We start from the raw sequence: 20,782 nt of genomic DNA, 5'->3' as shown, positions 1-20,782 counted from the left end.
CATGTTTCAACATTAATTTTGTGACAAGATTGCTCCAAATAATGGGAATTTTGTGATTTTCTTTTGGAATCAAATCTATCTCAATCAAGGATCCTGCAGTACACTCAGGCTGTTTAGTAAAAATTATACCAATTGGTTTGTACGTGTTGAAGTCCTTGGAAAATTGTCTGGTCTAACCTCAAAGGTCTCATCCAGATCAGCCCCTGAAACTGATTGTTGCATCTCTGGTATTCATCACTCTTTGAAATTTAAAACTCACTGCTTCCAAAAGAAATGTTTAAATGAGTTTGACTGAGTTTGTCACACTGAGCTAATTGTAATCTATTGTCCAGGAAACTCGATGCTTCTTCTTAAACTAGACAGATGCAGTGATTGTCATCACACTGGGAAGTTTAATTTTTGAGAAATCTTTAAGCAGTTTATCATGGTAAAAAGTGAAGTATGATTTCTAACATGCCTCTTGCTTAGTTTAAAGATTGTAAAATTTCTGACACTGATCTCATCAGAAATAGTAGAGCAGGGCAACACCAACCAATCGACCAGAGCTGATAGGAATTGGGCAATTTCTTTTTTCTTGGATGGCTCTGACCAGTGACTGGCTGGTGAAAAAGCAGGAAAATCTTATATAATAAACACATCAAAACCAGATCCACTATTTTCAGTCCATAAAAGTACACTTTGATTCACTTTTCTGAGTTGAGTAAAATAAATCAGATGAACGATAGGAACATGAATGTGAATTATCTTCCAAGTCCTTGAAACTTTACCAGAGGACTTAGAGCACATTTTTCTCTTTCTGACAGTAAGTAAATCAGCAAACCTTACAAAAAATGTAAAACTGGAGTAAAAACTTGAGACTGAAAAAAATCCCTTTAAAAATTAATCTGAATTATTAGATGTTTCTGACAGGTTTGATGCCATTCAGGACTTTTACAAACTGAAAACAAAAACAGACCTGCTGCTTTGAGAAAGCTGCAAATTGCATCACTATTTCTCAAATCTCTTAAGTAAGTTTATTTTGTTTTTTTTGTGACTAAAGCTGACATATCTCTTGTCCAGTGTGAAAACTCAAGCTCTCCAGAGGGCCCCCTGTTGGTAGCCATAAGGAGCTTTTGCTTCAGACTGACTCAGGATTCACAAAAGTTTTATGTAAGCCCCACTGCCCACCAATACATTTCATGACCAAAAACATCACTGTTGAAAAAAAAGCGTGAAGCGAAGAAGCGGCAGCAGACGACAGCTGGGAGAAAGCAGATGCTTTCTTGCTGTAACTCAGACTCAACACGTTCTGCAGCTGCTTCACAATAAACGGCTTCCAGGGAAAAAAAACAAGCAGACGCCAACCGATTACCACGAGGGAAATACATCAAACGTAGAATGTTTGCTAAAAAGACTGAGTACTGCTCCAAATCTTCCCTTTGAAAGTTTTACTGTTGATAGCCTCAAATCCATTTTACTGTCATGTTTATCGAGTAATAAAAAACATACATGAAGACATAATACTTGAAATAAACTTTTCAATTTGTAGGTAACATAGTAGAGTTCCTCCAGCCCCCTTGCTTAACAGCTTAAAAAGGACAATTAAAAGGATTTAAACATTGTATATGTACAGATGATCAGTTGGAATTATAAATTAGCTTTTTAACCATTAGGATAGGAGCTAAAATTCATTGATAAAGACAGACTCAGCTCTTCCTGCCTGCTTCATGTCATAAAGACTTTTTCCTTTTAATAAAATCTTCTTCCAGTCCCCATCTTTTAAACCTTCCTTTTCCATTATTTTGCTCAAACAAAACTTATCAGCCAGACAGACATTTATTTCCACTGAAGAAAAGAGAATCTTTCTTCCTAATCTCTGTGGAAAGAAAAACAGACGGACAAGGCCATTCCTAAACCCTTCAACAGGAGCTGCTGGCACCACAGAGACTCACTGGACTGGGATAAATCCTCAGCTCCGCGGCTCCCCGGCACTGACTGAGCCCATTCCCCCAGGTGCACATATGCCTAACCACACCAATAGACAAGCAGTGAAGTGAGAAACCCTCCGCTGAGAGGTAAAAAGAATGAATGAAATGAAAGTCAGCCATTGCATCTCTGGAAACCTCTGCTGCATCCCAATGAGAAACTCACAGGGATCGCTCGGACAGGAGCCGAGGTCTCGTAAGGGGCAATTTTCTTCATTTGCTTTCCGAGTGAGAGCAAATAAAGCCGTGTGACCGGGATGTGCAACGATTCAAAAATAATGGATGCAGGAGAAGAAGACAGCATTTTAACTCAGGGTTCAAACTTTTTTCCATATACTTTTCTACACTCAAAGGACCAGATCTGCCAAAATGTTTAAAGTAAAATCAAGAGTTTTGTGTTAAGGAAGAGACAAAAATACTATTCAGAAATTCTTAAAGTAAAACCCTTTCCCAGAGTTTTCCTTAATATTTTAGGGAAAGATCAAAAATTAAGTACCATTAAGACATCCAGGACCGATTTTAAGATCCAGACCACAGCTGACAAAAGGCAATCAGAAGTTTGATGGAACTTGTATCAACCTAAACTGTCAACTTTATTTCATCAAAACAAATTACCAGAGACAGAAATTAAAGATCTATCTCATGCTGAATACATTTGGATGGATCTGATCCTTGTTCTCACCCTGTGAAAAAAACCATTTCCTAATTTCTTCTTCAGCTTAATGCAAAGTATGTACAAGTGTTATCTTGTCAGCAGTTTTGAGAGTTTTTCATCATGGTATCAAGTTTAAAATTTTACTACCTTATACCTTTAACAACAGCTTATTTAACTAGACAAATTCACATTTGCAAAACAGAATTACTTCAGATGAAAAATATTTTGGCAATTCAATACAGGAAAATCCAGAGATCTGCCCCAAGATCTCATTGAGTCCTTGAATGTTAGCGAGAAGAAAAACACATTCCTGGCTGTCTCGTGCTCTGGCAGCGGTACCTCAGATGTGACAGAGTTAGTCTCTCCACACTCCGTTCTCCCTCTGATGGGATTAGCTCTTTAAGACTCCGGAAAACAATTCCCGGCTCCCTCTCAATAAGGTCAAAACAAAGCATTGTCATGTTGTGCCGTGCTCTGATAATTCTGCGGAGTATGCACCTGCAGTTATGTTCTCCTCCGAGCAAGTTCACTGCAAATAACAGTAATGCAATAAAAGAGATGGTGCTTTTGATAAAAGAGCCCTGTGTTTGGATAAATCTTCTCCCTACAATATTAACACTGGCCTGCTTCCATATCCTCTGAAAAGACCAACAAATGGCTTTGGTAATAGAGGTGATCTAGAGGCTACAGGCATCAGGTTACATCTCTGCCTTGATCAACAAAGCAGCCATGCTTTGTTTCACAAGCCATAACACGGGCTATACCATTTAAACAGAGCGAAAGACAAGAACCCAAGGGTATCGTCTTTTTAGTCGTGCCATGCGCTCTTTAACTCGGTTAATGAAAACATTAATTGCATTCCAGAAAAAAAAACTGCAAGAATTCGTCCATGTGTGCAATCACAGGGGAAATGAACAATCGAGCACGCTTCGTTTCAGAGGTGCTGGTGTAAAGTAAATACCTCTGAATGAGCCGAGCATACCTCCAGGAGTTGTACGGCAAAAGTAGTGCAATTTTCCTCATTGGGTTGAGAAAAATTGCACTAAGTCTTACGTTTGTGCAGGGAGGAGGCTTCAAAAGAAAGGAGGTGGACTGTTGTGTGCGCCTCGGATAAACAATGCCATCAGCAGCAAAGCCTATTACCTCGGAGGTAGGGATCCTTGCATCAACAGGCTCCCATTGTCAGTTGTCTTAATGTCACATGATAGCAGCGCTAAGCACTGTAATACCCATATTAACAAGTATTCTTCTAATACTTCTAATGCTTTTTCTCCTGTCCCCTGTGATTACCCTGCGTCCAACCATAATCCCGGGCTAAGCTGATTCCTAATTACCCCTACGGTCTGAGAGGACAAAAGGCCACGGCCGATGCGCACCGAGGTCCCTGACGCAGTGTGTAGCGCTCCAGCTGCCAGCTAAACACATACCGCCAAAAAGTCACAACAAAGCGTGACTTTTTGATCTTTTTAGAGAGACACATTTATCACCGGAGGAGCACGTCCCTTGATCGGTATGCTAATTTACCATTTTTTTTCTATTTGCATTTTCATACCGTTGAAGAATAAAGCAAACAAAAGCCTGGTAATAATCCGCATGGCTGTGATTTATGGAAGCTCAAAACGGCCAAAAGAGTTCAGCAAATATTTACATATAATCAGGTGGGAACAATAACCAATCTGGCACTTAGACCCTGGCAAAAAAAATTTAATAAAAATACACAGAGCACTCGCCAATGTGCATACAAACACCCACACACAAAAGGGGCCCAGCAATAATTACAATCTTTGTGGTTTTTGAATTAAGCTCTTTGTTAGCGACAGTCAGTAGGCTCCCCGGACATTCTTGCATATTTCCGTGATAATGTGAGAAGAACAAACTGCAGCTTTGGTTGAAATAGGTTCACGCAATTTGAAAAGCGCCCTAAAAGCTATCCATTTATATTATCCATTCTACTTTTTTCTCCCCCTTCAAATGTCTGCTATTCACATCAACAAGCCAAAAAACAACAGAGAAGCACTAAAGGTCTCCTCCACCTAGACGGAGCGAGTGAGCCGGCAGATTTACAGCAGATCACATAACAGGTGACACAGTCAGCATTTTCACAAACCCTCACACCCTCTTTTCCTGGAATTCTTAGGAATTATTTATGAAATGCTTTTATAGAAAAAGGTCGATTTTTAGAGACATGGATGGCAAAAAAAACCCGAATAAAGACTGACATCATAAATTTGCCCCAGAGCATGATAAACTGTAGATAGCTTTCGAAGTTAACATACTATATCTGCATTTAGACTTGCAGAACTTCAGATGACAAATTAAATGAAGAGAGCAAGCACCCAAGTGACAATCAAAGAGCTTTTAAATTCGTGGATCAGATATAAGTTGATCCTGGATGAAGGTGGAGAGCCACAAAGAGCAAGGTCCTCCACAGTGCCTTGCAAACGTATATAATTTACTCTGCTGCATCTAAATAAAATTCAGCATGACCAATTGCTTTTAAAGGTCAAATTATGAATAAACAAGTTTAGTGACAGTATAAATACAATACAAATGTATTGTTAAGGTTTTAGAGTGTGTTAGCATATATTAAGGAACAATTAGTCTCACTCCTGTTTGCCTGACAACAGGGTTTGCCGGCACGTTAACCTTGATGTAGTTTTCTTGTGTTGGGAGAACACAGATGACTATCCAGCGTAACAAAAACATAAAGTGAAGGTTGGCTCCTTTAAGTATGATTCACTGGACTAATTGTGATCAGTTCTAGTAAATCTGTCTTGTAAACACATCAAACTGGTAGCTGACCTTCTCACCTGCTGCTCATACTGGACAGCTTCTTGCAATACCAGATGTTTTGACTGCATGACATTAAGCAAGGCAGTTTGGTCGACTTTCAAAAATGCACTGAGAAAGTTAACCAAACCATATGAAGGCGATAGCTTTTTTGACTCTGCTCATCCATTTGATGCAGTTCACCTGGACTATCCTGGGGTGAAACACCCTTAACTTGAATGGCTTACTAGTAAAATGCTGTGTGTTGAAACTGGGGCAGAGGTTCACCTTTCAGCAAGACTATGCCCATATCAATGCATCCAAAACTAAAATGGTCATGGCTTACATTCAGGAGTTAAAATGGTCCAGTCCTGAATCCAGTTACTCATCTTCAGCAAGACTTGAAGGTTTTTGTGTTTTCCATCCCAAAAAATTGATCTCAGCCTGAGCTGTTTTGCAAAGGAGTATTTTTGTGTGGCTCTGCAAGAGGAAGATTTATGAATCTTAAGACTTCCAAACATCAAAGCCTCACAAGTGTGTTAACAGGAGTCCTTCACTTGTTTCTGAGCAACACCAAGGATGAAAAAAAGGATCTAAAGGTAAAGAGCGTGTAGCTTGTTGGTCAGATATCTTTTCTAATTAGCATCTTACTTTGGCATCAAATACACATTCATTTTATTTTGCCCTAAGGCGATTATACCAGCTTGTCAAACTTAATGAATGCTTTCTATGAGTTGGCTGTTTAACAAATGCTTAAATGAGCATACTTTGTCTCAGAGGAAATGATAAAAAGAGGCATACCCTGAACTAACTTCCCCCTGAAATCTCTTACAGCCATGAAAATGTTTTCTTTATTACTATTTTCAAGGGGGGAAAAGTACCTAGGATCCCCCGAGGAACTGCTGAAATGGTGACAAGTCAGAAAAAGAAGGATTTTGATGGGAGGTCATGTAGGATTGACAGGGAGAGTTTGAAGAAAAAAGAGGCAGTGAGGCTGGCTGTGAAGGGCTGCGTTTGAGAAATCAATAGGCTCTGCTTTTTGTTCCGTCTCACTCCAACACCTGAATCAGAACAAAGAGTCTGAGGCGCCACTTGACAAAAGCTTTCCAACCCATCTCTGGGTCAGAAACTGACATGTGTGCCAACATAACACAACACACTAGAACACCGCTCAGATCTGCTTCCTTGATTTACATTTAAATCAGACACCAATCCAAAGCATCTCTAGCCCTGATGATTGCATGAAAAAGAATCTGTGTACACCTTCATTTTTCTGCAGAAATTGCAGCAACTTTTCCCAGCTTGGAACTGTGATGAAACTGTGTGCAATATTCCCATCCAGGCGGTGGAACTGCATCAATTTGGGTGAGTCAGATGTTTTCCTTTCTACTGAGATTTCAAAGAGACTAAAAATTACAGATTCACTGGAAAGTGCCATAAAACGCAGCCCCCAGAATGACCTAATTTTTATTCATCATATATTAAATGCAGGTAATACATGCTCAACAGGTTTCAGATGAGTCTGTGGGCTGATTTACCGCCAGTCGGCACTTGGCTGCACTGCGCTGTAGCCGCTTTGCCATGAGTCTGCTGCTGGCAGAACGATTTAAAGTCAACATGAAGGAAAAGGGTAAAAATAACAGCTATGCTTTCCAAAAGTATTCAAACCCACTGAACTTTTTAACATTAACTCACATTATTGGATTTATTTGAACCTTTGTTAAGTATTTAAAAAACAATTCAAACAGTGATATGCCTAAATAAGATCCAGTGGGACCAGCTGCATTCAGAAGTGATCTAATTAGTAAAAAGAATCCACCATTAATCTCGGTAAATATATATTTTTTGTTGACAGCCTAAGGGTTTTGCAGGTTAGCAATATTAGAAGATAATAGAACGCTATTAGTGGTGCTGAATATTCTAATAACAATATCCTTTGTGATTAACCCACATATTTTGTAACTTTTTATCCTTTTTCATCATCATGTTGTCTCATCATGCTCTGGGAGCTTATAAAAGTGTGACCATCATCAGTATGCAGCGTCTGTAGACCTGGCACTTGACATACTACATCAAATCAGCCCTTTGCAATTGTGATATGACCAATATTAATATTGCAATGTTGACTAAAATTGATTGGTTGGTTGACTTTTGCTTTAAAAACAGTTACAAGCACTGACATCCCACAGTCCACATTTCTAAAAATGTTACTTGAATGATCAGGGGTTCCTAAAACACCAGAAAGCTGGAAGGTTTTAAAAGCACTTTGCACCAAACTGATGATTGAGTGACCTAATTGACAGACTACGAAACTACAAATATCTTTGTTGTTGAGCTAACATTTCTTGTCTATTCAGTAATTCAGCAGCAAAAAGTGTTTTTGAAATTGGGCATGCTGCTTATTTTGTCCACAAATGGTTTTCGATTAAAATGTGATTGAGATTAATTAATTACAGACCTTGCAATTAGCTCAATTAACTTTTTTAATCAAGTCCCACCACTAATAATGAGCATATTGATTTGTTAAAATAACACAGTTAATGTCCAGATGGAAACTCTACAAGAAATCAGGTTATCTCCTTCCAATCTGACTAAAATGCAGCTTTCTTGCTAAAATATGTCTAATTTGCCATCTCTAGCTATAATTGCATCAAAATGAGCTTTGCAAAGTTTTGACTCAGTGGGAGATTAAGTACCCACTCCCTCTTTCCTTTCATTTCGCAATTATTTGCAACTGTTTGATGGTCTATAATATATAAAACACAGTGAAGTTTGTTAAAATGTGTCAAAATGCATGAAAGTGAACACTATTCCAAGGAACTGCCTAAGCTTCAGCTCCGTGGATATGAATTACTAAGGAGAAAAGATTGCAGTTTAGCTTTAGATGCCACACTGGGCAAGTTCTCAAATACTTTGTTCCCTTTTAAGTCAGCACAGCAGACATTATCAATGCTCTGTTACACTTTAATGCTCTTCAATTTCCACCATCCAGATAAAGTTTATGTGAACGTCTATGTCGGTTTAACGAGTCTGAGATAAATCGGAGTGGCTCGGCTTTATGGCTAGGTCCCTTGCAGGATGTTTCTCTAGCTCAGAAATAACTGGTCAGACCAGAAATATCACTTCTTTAGATAGGAGGCATCATGGCATAAAGCTTAAGCCCACATTAGCGCGACAGGGGGGAGAAATATCCTGCAGAGAATGTTTTGACTTTTAAAGGAGTGTCAGTGGCTCAGGTTTCCCCTATTCTATTTCATGAATAGGGGACTACACAGGCAGCTCTGAACAACAGGTCAGAAACAATCGCCACAATCCTGAGCTTTATCTTTGACCCGCAGCACGTTGGGATCTCTCCGGTAAAAACTGAAGAAACCAGCTGTAAATATGTTGACACAGACGATGTAGGTAAAGAACTGAAATGCAGCCAGCAGTCTAAATATAAACTGCTCAGGAGGCTTTTCTTTCCTCTGGGTAGGGGATGAGGAACGGCACTCGCAGCATCCGTCTTGCAGACCCACTTTCTGCAGTCTGGATCTCACTTACCTTGGGGAAGAAAATGCAGGGACCAAAACGGCTGCGACTCAAAGCTCTGCCTTTTTTTTTTTCCCTTCCTTTTTTTGTTGGATAATTGCACATCTGTCTGTGCGCTAAAGCTGTGCAGCCTCACTCTATCATATCCAGGATATAAACACAAGCCCATCTGTGTTTGGTATCAAGTTTCGCTGACCACTACTCCAGAGAAACTTGCAAACTTTTAAGCACAAATGAGCATCAAATCTGTCATTTAAAGCAGTAACATGAAAAGGAGTCTCGCTTGAGAATTGACAGATTTTTTTTTTCCACATCTTCTACTCTCCACATTCCAGGTTTCACTTCTCTGTTACATACCGGTCCCCCGTCATGCATGCCCTGCCAGTCCCACCGACTATTTCCCACTCCCACATGAAGCTCAAAGACCACAGGCTGGATGCCACTTTGATCAAACTTAAGTCAAATGGACTTCCCAGCGTCCCAAAGATCAATACCACTTTAATAACACCTGGCTGAGGGAGCTAAGAAACCTGCACTCTGGTGGCTGCTGCTGAGTGAAAAAAAAAAAAAAAGGAAGAGACAGGCCACAGCAGGCCACAAACTGTAAATCTCTCAAGTCTTGGCATCTTTTCCAGGGTGCTGGAAGGTGTCACAGTAACCCTGAAAATCCCGTTGAGGTGGCTGCTGACGACCTCTTTTGACCTGGTGAGGCTTCAGGATGCGGTTTCCTGCATTCAAAAGGCAATGAACTAATACACTTACTCTGTTTCGATTTCAATATAAATATTTAAATATTCACTCATCAGAGTGAATTTTCTAAATACAAGTGTAAAATGGTTTGTGGATGGTCTGGTAAGGAAATATATGTTTAAATTACGTTTGAAGAGTGTGTGTGCTTGGTCAAGACTTCCTGTTGTCACATTCAACTTAATAAGTCCTAAAAGAGAATGGACCATATTGGCTGCCAGTTTAAGTCAGGTTTACATCAGACACAAATAAGCCTGTTCATAAGAGTGCATAATTTTTTTATTTATACCAGTTCTAATAAGTTACTGTGCTTATTGTTGTCAAACCATCCTTTACCTCAATTTGCAACAATTCATAAAACCATAAAGGCAGAACTAGTGAAGAAACTATTTATGGACACTCAAAAAGAATGGAAAAAATAAATAAAAAGCTGACATATTGTTGTTTTAGCATTCTTTAATAGCGATTAAAGAATGCTAGCGTGGCTAGCACTACTAACACAGAAGTCTCTGTGAGTATTCCCTACAAAATAGAGACAATTATATTCATGTAAAATAAAAGGCTGCCAAAATGTTTTGATTCATAATGTTTCCTCAAAGACAAAGGATCAATGCTGAAAAAACTAAAACAGAGCATCTTTGCTGAACTCCACTCAGCTTTGTTGTTATTCTTGTTACTTCTGGGAGAGTTTTTCTCTCCCAGAAGTAAGATCGAACGTTAGGTAGAAAGTTTCTGTGTGCTGTTCTACTTCAATTCTTACCACCAGTCAGTTTTTGTTGCATCTCTAAAATGATTGTTTAGTGGTCTCTCTGCAAGGAAACACACCAAAACACAATTCTACTGTGTCAAAAGCAACACTGATCATAATGACGTCTGTCGTTTGGTTCTGCAAAGACAACATAAAGATGCATCAAGAAATTCGGTCACATGACGAGACAATAAAATACATGTTCCTTAAAAACAAGCGTGTTGTTTTTCATCTTTACTTGACTCAGATTTTATTTCCTTTATCTAATGTGTATTTGGCACCACCATTTAAATGGTTGTGTTACTCTCCCTGACTGCACAATTACTAAATACAATGCTGCATGTAAACATCCTCAAAGGGAACAAGGTGTGAAAAATCATGTTTTCTATTATGGTATTGTTATACTGCAGATTTGACAAGCTATTTTAGCCACTTTGCCTGTTTAATCTAAACTGGTTTGTTAATCCCTGTGATTTTGGTCCCTGGCGGCTCAGACTAGATTTAGAGTATTTCATCAAACTGAAAAGAAGTATGAAAAATTAGGCAAAGAATTTACACTGTAAGTTGACAACCCCTCAGGAATCTACAGAACAGGATGCGGATGACTAGAGGCTGGTGTTTTTCAGGTTAATAGAAACAAGCACTGCTGAGGTGCTGCCATGGCAGCTACTCAGGAGTCTCACCGGCACATGTCTCATGGCTATTTAGCTTTTTTTTGTAAGAGGGGAAATTAGCTTTTTTATTTCTTTCTTGTTGATTCTATGTCCTGTGTCCTGATTCTTGACCCTTCAATAACACACTTAGAAGAAGAGGCCTTGACAGGAAAATAAGCATCATGTATAATTATCTACAATTGGTGTTCTTTTCCATCTGAGTGGTTCCTTTCAGTGCTCTCCTTTGACCAGAGAGAGACTTGATATAAGCAAGCGGAGTCACACAGAAAAGAAATGGAATAACTGGAAACACACAGTCTGTCTTCAAGGTTTTAAAAACAGAAATCTGTTCTTTGTATCCTCCAGAAACATAACTTTCACTGTGTGATGCCTCGGAGGGATCAAACAAGCATCTGTCCATGTAGACAAAAATCACTGAAACTGATAGATGAAATAATGTGAACCATTTTAAATATTATTTCTGTTACTTTTTTCTTATTATCCCATAGAATTCATGAAGGCAAAAAAGTGAGTTATTTAAGAAAATTAACATATGACCAATAAAATTAGGATTCTCCTACATCCATCCATCCATTTGCTTCCTCTTATCTCAGACTGGGTCATTGGGATAAAAGATCTGGAAAGAAAACCAGGCATCCATCTTCCCAGCAAGAATCTCCAGCTCATTCTAGATACTACAGTGCAATTTACATTTGCCCTCAATACTTGGTCAGGGCTCCTTTTGCATGTGTTACTTTATCATTGCAGTGCTGGGTGGAGGCAAACTGCCCTCCACCCAGCAAGAAGGCAGTTTGCAGGCAGGTCACGAGCCTGGCCAACGCCTTCCTATGCAATTCCACTTGATTCTCATCTTCCTTCAGTACCGTGTCTGGGATTACTCCCATTGAGCTCAATTTCTCCAGCAGAACTTCAACTGGGACAATAAGTGAACAGAAGAAGTTGTGAATGAGGACGTTGAGTTTCTGCCTACAGAGGGCTGTAGCTTGGCAATGGCAGCAGAGGAAGTGAACATTCAATCCATGTTGGCCACATTTCCAAACATTGAGCTATTAAAGTTGGAGCAAGAGGAATGTTTAAGTCATTTTATTACTAACAACATTGTGACACTATTGCCAATGGGGTTGCTGACAGTGCACACAATTTACAGTAAACTTTATGAAACTGGTGCATAACATACGTCATGGACAAACATTAGCAATTGGGTAAAGTCAGATCTAGTTGTGAAAAAGCCTCATCAGACTTCACACCTCCAGAAAGCAATTATTTTTCAATAGCCAAAGGTCCAGACCCTCTGTAAGAAGCAAAGCGTAGAACAAGGGTCTGGTTTGTATCAGGTTACCAGGTCAGACGGTCTGCTGGAAAATCTCCATGAAGCTTCTCACAGGAGAGTCAGTGAAGAGCCACAAAATTTCCAAGTAAATGTCTGTAGTGACTTTAGATTTAATAAAACACAGTGGACCAACAGCAGATGACATGGCACCTGAAATGAAACTTCACAGTGGGTCTCACTAAACATGGACTGTGGAGCTCTCCGCTCTTGCTGCAGGAACCACACTGGGAATTACTGAGCATTTCAGTGCTTCCCAGTTTGTAGGGTCAGAGTCTCCCAGAAGATTCTAGTCACTAAATGATCTGGTTCTCAGTCCTGTTTCCCCCTAGCCAAGGACAGCTACTGTATCTCTAGATAGAGTGTTTCAACACAACAAATATGACAGTTTTAACTCATCTCCTAAATACTGGCACTGATTCCAGTCACAATTCATTCCTAGTGAATCTCACTTCACGATTCTCTAAAAGCTTTCCCTGTTTTTTGTGCAACTTCTTCCACCCACTTAACTTTACAATTATATTCTTACAAACTATAACAACCAGACTCTCTAGCAATTAACTTTTGTGGAGAGTGTCAATGACTGTCTGTGGGATAACTATGAAGTCAGTCCTAACAGTTCTTTTAAGGATTTGGCCAAGCATTAAAAAGAGGATTCAAAGCTCATCTTTCAGCTAGTGCTTGGTTTTATTTATTTTTAGAAATCTATTACTATGTCTACAATGTAATTATTTGTTTGATTGCATTTCTTTTAAATAATGTAGCAAACATAGCGCCCTCTCCCTCCAGGCAATGCATTACAAATGGAGCATCCCATAATCGCCTTGTCTCTATAAGACTTTGGAGACCTCCTGCTCTGGTTTGACATTCTGGCTTGGAAAAACACCTTAAGATATGATAGAAACAAACAATACACAATACCTTGTAATCCTCTGTAGTAACATGAAGCAACGAGGCATCAGAATCATTTCATTCACAGCAGAGAGAAGTGAAACAGAGCAGCACGATTCTGTAAGCCGGCTGGATGAAATAAATAAGAAGAATGGAGTAATCTTTGTTTATTTGCATATTGCATGTGAGATGCTTATCTTAAGGCGTAGGTTTCCCTGCGACAGTCTTGGTTTTGGGTTTTAACTAAATGCAACTCATTAATATTAAAATTGACAAATAAATGGTTGAAAAATATCACTGTCTGTGCAGACCCTACATCATAAATGGGTTTAACTCTTAGTTACTACAGCAAAGTTGGCTTTAGTTTTGCTTTGAAAATGTACTTTACAGTGACATTCAAATTTACTGAAATGTGTCTGAACATGGAGCCTCAAACACAAAGAAAACAAAGCTGTAAATGTGGCAATTAAATGAGAGTGAGAACATGAAAATGCTTAGCAGGATTCATCAAATGTAGCATTCAAGGGATACATCAGAGCTATGGTCTAACATAAAGAATGTCTGCGCAGTCAGCGCAGTTCAAACCTACATCCATCACGACCAAATGAGAAATGAGACCGGCTCGAAAAGGAGGAGGGCCCACATGCTTTCACAGATGAAGGGCGACATTAATCGTCCTGACACTGAAGGGGCGGGGGGAGCAGGATTCCTCCAGCACATTATGGTCGGAGGGTATTTTTCCAGTCTAGTAGCGGGAGTAAGCCAATAGAGGTGTGGCACTACTACACGTAGACCCACATTACTATAGGTCAGACATGATGCGGAGCACGGGGCTCATCTCATTTACACTACCTAATCGCACACAGCTCGGCTTGCTGAGGGGCTCAGCTGAAAACAAAATCATCCATCTGAGTGAATCCCTCTGTGCTTCTCATCTTATCTCTCTCAGACGGTCCCTCCCCATGTCCTTCACCTCCAAAAACCCACCTCTCCTGGACGCAAAGTTTTCCATCTGCTGTCTGAATTACTGCCTGCGATCCCACAGTGATGGAAATCAACCAGTGTTTTCCAGAAGTCTGATTAAGGTCCAAGCCCCATCGCCCTCTCATAGTCTATTCACAGATGGTGGCCATTTGCTCCTGCAGGAAACACTTCCACTCAGAGGATTAGTGAGGAGAAGGAGAAAAAAAAACACTTTCCTAATAATAATATTTTTTATTCCACCACTGGTTCTTCACTAATGCATCTTGAGCTCCTTTTTAGCTTCTATTCAGACATATGCTTATTAGACTGAGCACATCTAATGGACTCTTCAAAGCCAGTATGTGTGAGAGGCAACTTTAGATGAAAAATGTTCCAGTAATAACAGTCTGCTAAACATTCAACTTCTAAATTGCTTCAGTATCATATTTAAATAATGTGAATATGAAAAATAATTCTCAACTGTTTTTAAACACCCAAGAATAAAACTACTCTCATAAGAAGAGTGTGCTAAATGTATTTGTGAATTAAATGATTTTATGGCCGCAAACACTTAAGTCTATTTACTTACTTGATTTTATTAATTAATGGTAAAAATGGTGAAGACTGGAACAGTTTGCAACAGTTTCTATTTTTAAGATGGCGGAAACTGTGTGTTGTTTTATGTATTCTTATAGACCATAAAGTAGCAATAACCCTCCCCCTCCTATTTCTGCAAGCTACCAGTAAGTTATGAATAAGGCTAATGGTGACTCCATGCTGTCACTGAATGTCTCTTGCATTTGCACTTTTTGTGGGACTGTTGCTCTCGCCACAAGTGTCTGTCGTCATACAGCAAAAGCAGCAGCGTAGAATCTGAGAGCACATTTTTCTATCTGTATGTTCAGTTGAACATAACCAAAACGGGAAAAATTATTACAATATGTCTTAGGGAAAAAAAGCAAGTAAGTTTTTTTTCTAACCCTGTTGCTGTTTGTTGCTTTTAAACAATAAGCAACAGCTTATTGTTTAAAAGCATTACTGCAGTGAGTGTCATTCATCTGAAGCAGCAGCATAAAAAGCAACTTTGTTCATGTTAATGTATAACTGCATCAGCCTTTCCATTCATCCATTTTCTATACCCACTTATCCTTATGCCCCAGTCTTTTTGGAAGACGCAGGGTACACCTTGGACAGGCCGCCAGTTCATCGCAGGGCAACACAGACACACGGGATAAGCAACCAAGGATGCATTCATTTATACCTAAGTTCAATTGACCTGCCATGTTTTTTTACTGTGGAAAAAAAGGTGGAGTATCCAGACAAAAAACCCAAAGAGAACATAATAACGCCATATAGAAAGGCCCCAGGCCAGAATTTGGACCTTCTTGCTGCAAGGCAAAAGTGCTACCAACTGCATTACTGTGTTTTATAAATAGACAGTAAAATTGTAGCAATGTGTGTGAAGAGTGTAAAGAGAAACATATCACAGAAATTTAGCAGAAAGAACATTTCTTGCACAAGCAGATTTTTCTGTTTGTGCAATTTTGTCAAATTGTTTCAAGTCTAACTGACCTTTAATACTGAAAAGTTGAAGTAAAGCAAAACCAAGGGAGGGAAAAAACTTATAAAGCCATCCATATAACAGCAATGGGCAGAGAGTCTTAGATATGATCATACAATCACTCTACTTTGGTAGATCATCAAAAACCTGTTGTAGCATGGTCATCTGCAGCTAAAATGTTACCTGAGCTAAAGTGTGAAGAACCCAAAATTAAACAGCATCACATTTTGTGCAAAAAAAAGATATCTACATCAGTATTCTAACAAAACTAATCTCCCACCATTCAGTCTTTAAATGTGTAATATTGAATTATAATTTCAGTCCTGATCTTCAAAATATCTACAAATGAAACACAGGACAAACAAAATGGCCGAGTCTTGTTTTAAATAGAGCAGCTGTGAAATGAGTCCTCCTACTCTCATCGTGTTCAGGTACAGTATGCTGTCTCGTCATACATACTTGGCAAGAAATGGTGCACTGCAACAATTTCTAGCCACATATGATAAATGAAAAATGCTTCCATTTATAAACACATTTCTGTCATGCTTGATTTCTTCATTCGAGGATCATTTGATAATATCTTCATTTCCGAAAGCTCATATGTGCTTGTTGTACCAGATGAAGTTTCCTATGCTGATGTTTATGCAATTTAAACCAAAAGTCCTAAAGTGTTAGTTATTCCCCTCCACGCTTTGGCCAGTCAGTCTCAGCTTCACAGGCCTTTTCATCTCAGTCCAAGTGTTATCTCATTCAGTCGAATGAGCAAAAAGGATATTCTGCCTTAAGTTTAGATCAATCTTGGAAATGAGTCATCAGTCACAAGGTAATTACACCATTCAGTTGAGAATCTGCACTGTTAATAGAGGAGACAGTTGGTGTGCAAACAGCAGTAAAAAGGCAAATAGGAGAATTAAGAAGCGTGAAAGAGTCAGATAAGGTTCAAAACACACCAATTCTAACAATAACACCAAAAACTGGACAATTATAGCATATTTTTCCTTTTATCAACCACCCTGCAGTCAGTCGAGTGAAGGAAAGAGCCTCCATATTGCAAAGCTGAGCAGCGACAGCTAGACCTTTAGAAAATACAAAACGCCTTGAACTCAACAGAGAAGAATGAAACAAACAGTGCCTTGCAAAAGTTTTCACACTGAACTTTTTCGCATTTTTCACAACCACACACTTTATTGTATTTGATAGAGTTTCATGTGGCAATACAAACAATGGGAAAAGGAAGAAAGACACATCAGACTCATCCCCCAGAGGAAGCACGGCAGTGGCAGGATCATGCTGTGGGGATATTTTTCTTCAGCAGAGACTAGGAAGCTGCACAGGGTTGATAGAGGGATGTGTGATGCTAAATACAAAATGCTAAAGCCTTTTAAAACCATATATTTCTCTTCACACTTCATGCACTATTTTGAGTTTCTCCATCACATTAATTCTCAATAAAATACACTGACATGCGGCTGTAACGAGGTAATGTGTCTATTAGAAGAGGTGAAACGAATAAAGAGTTCCAAACAGGGTGTGGCCTGATAAAAAAAAAAAGAGTGAATCAAAGCTGCCCTTTCATCTGTTTTCCACGAAGAGGAGGCATGACAAAAGGGGAGAAAAGCCTCAACACCTGCCAGCTGTGATTATTAAAGGCTAACGGGAAGGCAGTGGCTTTGGCTGCGAGGCTCAGAAACTGAACTCCAAACAGCATGTAAATATTTGTTGACAGACGGTCGCACACAGCGTTCCGTAGTGAAGCGTTGCTGTTCCATTCAGCTCTTTTAATTACCTGTACGTGTGATTTAATCCGTCAAATGTCTCAGCCCATTCCTCTTAATGACGTGCTCCACTCACTTCTTCTCATTTCTGCTTCAGTTGTGCACACAGTGCCTACACCTAATGAAAACGAAGAACGGGCCCTGTCTTAATGATAAAAATATCGAGTGGATCTCCGTCTAAAGTTGTTGATCAGTGCGTCGCATCGTTGAAGCATCCCGGAGTGTAAATGTTATCGGTGGTAATGCTTTTTTCCCCGTTGCTTTATCTCCCCTGAAGAGGTAAATTTTTGCATTTGGATGTGTGCAACAGAAACAGGCCCCCAGTTCATATCAGCTTTCAGGGTAAAGAGCCAGCATAGGGCTAATAGAACAAATACCAGACGAAATTCAGGGAACAGAGCTGAGTGTGCGCATGAATTTGAATGACTGCGAAAAGGTCTGTGTCGGATTCCCATAAAACATGTTTATTTTCAACCAGTGTGTCTGTCCACCTCCATGACTGATTTGAATTTTGAAAAGATTTTTATCCTGCTGAAACACTAGGGCCACAGATGACTGCAGGAAAAGGCTGAAATAACACAGTTTAATCAATAACATAAAATGAAATGAATAAAAAGAAGGAGTCTCCTCTATCTGCAACCCCAGAAGCCCAGAGGCAGCAGCTTAACCCACAGCCGGCCCAAAACAATGCAAATTAACCTTCTAGGGCTTCAAGGGGCCTCAAAACAGCTTGACTTCTCAATTTACCAATGAACTATGAATCATTTCCACCATGTTAGTCATAGTTTTAAAATTATGTGATAATTTAATTTCACTGGTTTGTCATTCATTATCGTTAGCCTTACTTCAGACAGCTGACCACCAGTGCACAGCAACCTTGGGGAAATGCAGTGAGGCATTACTCAAACTTATTTAAAGCAACTCTATTCACTCTGGAACTTTCTCTGAAATCCTTTTAAATGATTATGCAAATAATTAAGGCTTGGAGAATTTAAATGGCTAATGTTGTGGCACTTAATGCCAAATATAATTAGCAAGTCACATCTTAAAATTTCTGTATTTAAGAAATTCATAGTTGATTGCACAGTTAAAATGATTTACGCTGTCACAATGGTCCCAAACTAAATTCTGCTGAGGGTTCATTATGGTCACAGTTTTTGATATGGGTGATTTGGCTCACTGCTCAGGGTAGCATGTTATTAGGGGTGGCATGAGGTAGCAAATAATTACATAAAATAGTCTGCAAGTCATGGCTGAATGATGGTTTCCAATGTAATAATTAAGTATCACTTTTGGGAGCCTCTGGTCTGCATTTGATCTTCTCTGATTCAAAATCTAAAATTCTTTGACTTGTCAAACTTGATCTGGACGTCCTACAATGACTGAAGATCCTTTAAAACTAGTCTGAACACAAAAATGGTCATCTTGATTTTTTTTGTTGTTGTTGCTGTTGTTCATTAGGAATTAATTTACCCTAGCATTGAAGTGCAATATTTGTTAAACCTAAATTGCAATTTAGACTATCATTACAAAATTCTGATCAGTTTTCTTAAAATTATTGATAAACTCCTGTGTTGGCTTTCCTCAATCCCACTAATCCCGTGGGTTAAGCTTAGCTAAATGTATAATCAATATTGTATTAAAAAAATTTGATAAATAATAATATTAGTAGGGAAATTATAGCAGAAAAAAAGCAGTTCATATTTCAGGTCAGACAATATTTATCGCTATATCCAAAACGTCACTGTCATAATGTTTTATGTTAGCCTACTTATGATATCAGACAGATCGGCTTTTTGTTTGTTTGTTTTTTGTCCCTATTGGTTCAATCCTTCTGTAATAAAAAGCTATTGGTTTTTGCCAAATGGAGTTGGTGGGTGCATGAAGGAGGGGCTCGCCCAGGGCGTAATAAATGCTGGAACCTGCACTGGTTCCATCTCATCTTGCCCCGGCTCTGTGCTCACCTTGGAGGAAACAAACAAAAAAAAAAAAGAAATCTGCAGCTTTGAGAATCGATGGGGACAAGTTCTCCATAGAGAAAGAAGGATTTTGGTTTATGTAATCAATGATGATTCCTGTGCAACAACCCACACTGGGATGTCAAACTTTTTATGGAGTCACTGAATCAACTATGAAACCTGATTCCAGAAAGGAAAGTCTGCAGGTTTTCAGTCTATGAAGGAATTGATTTGGCATGTGGGGGGATTTGGGAGACTTGCAAATATTGACTCACATCTTCTTCGCACTTTATACCTCTCTCTCCCCCCTTCTTCTCTCTCAGTTAGTTGAGTTTTGTCCACATAATCAAATATTTTTAATCTACCTGGGAATTTGAGTGGGCTTGGGTCAGACAGATGCCGAGGACCGTGTTGTTTAGCAAAAATTCAACGCACTCTGGCGAGTGCCTTTCTAAATAAATAAAAATTGTTTAGGCTATGTCCAAAATATCGGATTCAGTTTGCAATAATGTGTAAGTTTTTTCCACAGTAATATTGTCAAACTCCTAAGTCGCCACGGGACAAAAGCCGCAGATAAACGCAGGAACGCTGTGCTACAAAGTTGTCATCTTTCACCAGACCCGCTCCGCTTTTCCTCCCAGCAGACTTTCACACGCATGTTTGGAAAATAGAGAAAGAAAAACTTCCCAGCTTCGCTGTATGAGACTAAGATCTACACCAGTCTTACCTGTTGGCCCCTCGATGCCATCGGCGTAGATCTGGACACTTAAAATCAGCAGAAAGGCGCAGGTGTTCATCGTGTACATGTTTTAGTCCACTTTACATGTGACGAACAAGTCATTTCATTCACTCCGTGGGGTCCAGGAAGGCGGCAGCAGGCAAAGCGGAGTCCATCTATTTCCCTCAGTTTTGTTTTTTAACTGAGTGGAGTTTCCGAGACACTGGAGGGAGACAGGGCAGAGCTACTTCTGCAAACTGACGTCAGGGTAAACAGTTCAGGAGAAAAAATTTCTTTCCCGAGCCCACTTTCCCTCCCCAGCCTTCAGCTTTTCCACTCAAAGCATGAGCCGGGCGCCTCCAAGTGGTCAAATGTAGGAACGGCACCCCGGTATTCTGACATCGGCTAAGCACAACTCGACACCGAGTGTGACCGTGTGCTCAAAATCCCATGTTATCTGTCACATCTGTGGGAAATAGAAGATCTTTGGCTGCTTTGGGG

General features: G+C 39.5%; 1 protein-coding gene across 4 annotated transcripts in view; it reads right to left on the bottom strand.

Moving 5' to 3' along the window:
• The window catches only part of ptprub (protein tyrosine phosphatase receptor type Ub), a 222,382-nt gene extending 201,832 nt beyond the window's left edge, over positions 1 to 20,550 (bottom strand). For 3 of the 4 annotated variants that reach the window (XM_028012576.1, XM_028012578.1, XM_028012579.1), the window contains exon 1: positions 20,291 to 20,549. In XM_028012576.1, coding sequence (XP_027868377.1) covers positions 20,291 to 20,369 — 79 coding nt within the window. In that variant the 5' untranslated portion in view covers positions 20,370 to 20,549. Of the gene's footprint in view, positions 1 to 20,290 lie in introns of all 4 variants that reach the window. The other variant, XM_028012575.1, reaches the window with a different exon arrangement.
• Between the last annotated feature and the right edge of the window lie 232 nt (positions 20,551 to 20,782).

The sequence above is a fragment of the Xiphophorus couchianus genome, chromosome 3, assembly GCF_001444195.1.
Source record: "Xiphophorus couchianus chromosome 3, X_couchianus-1.0, whole genome shotgun sequence".
Classification (NCBI taxonomy): domain Eukaryota; kingdom Metazoa; phylum Chordata; class Actinopteri; order Cyprinodontiformes; family Poeciliidae; genus Xiphophorus; species Xiphophorus couchianus.
Note: the sequence above shows the minus strand (reverse complement) of the source record. Positions and strands in the feature narration are given on the sequence as shown.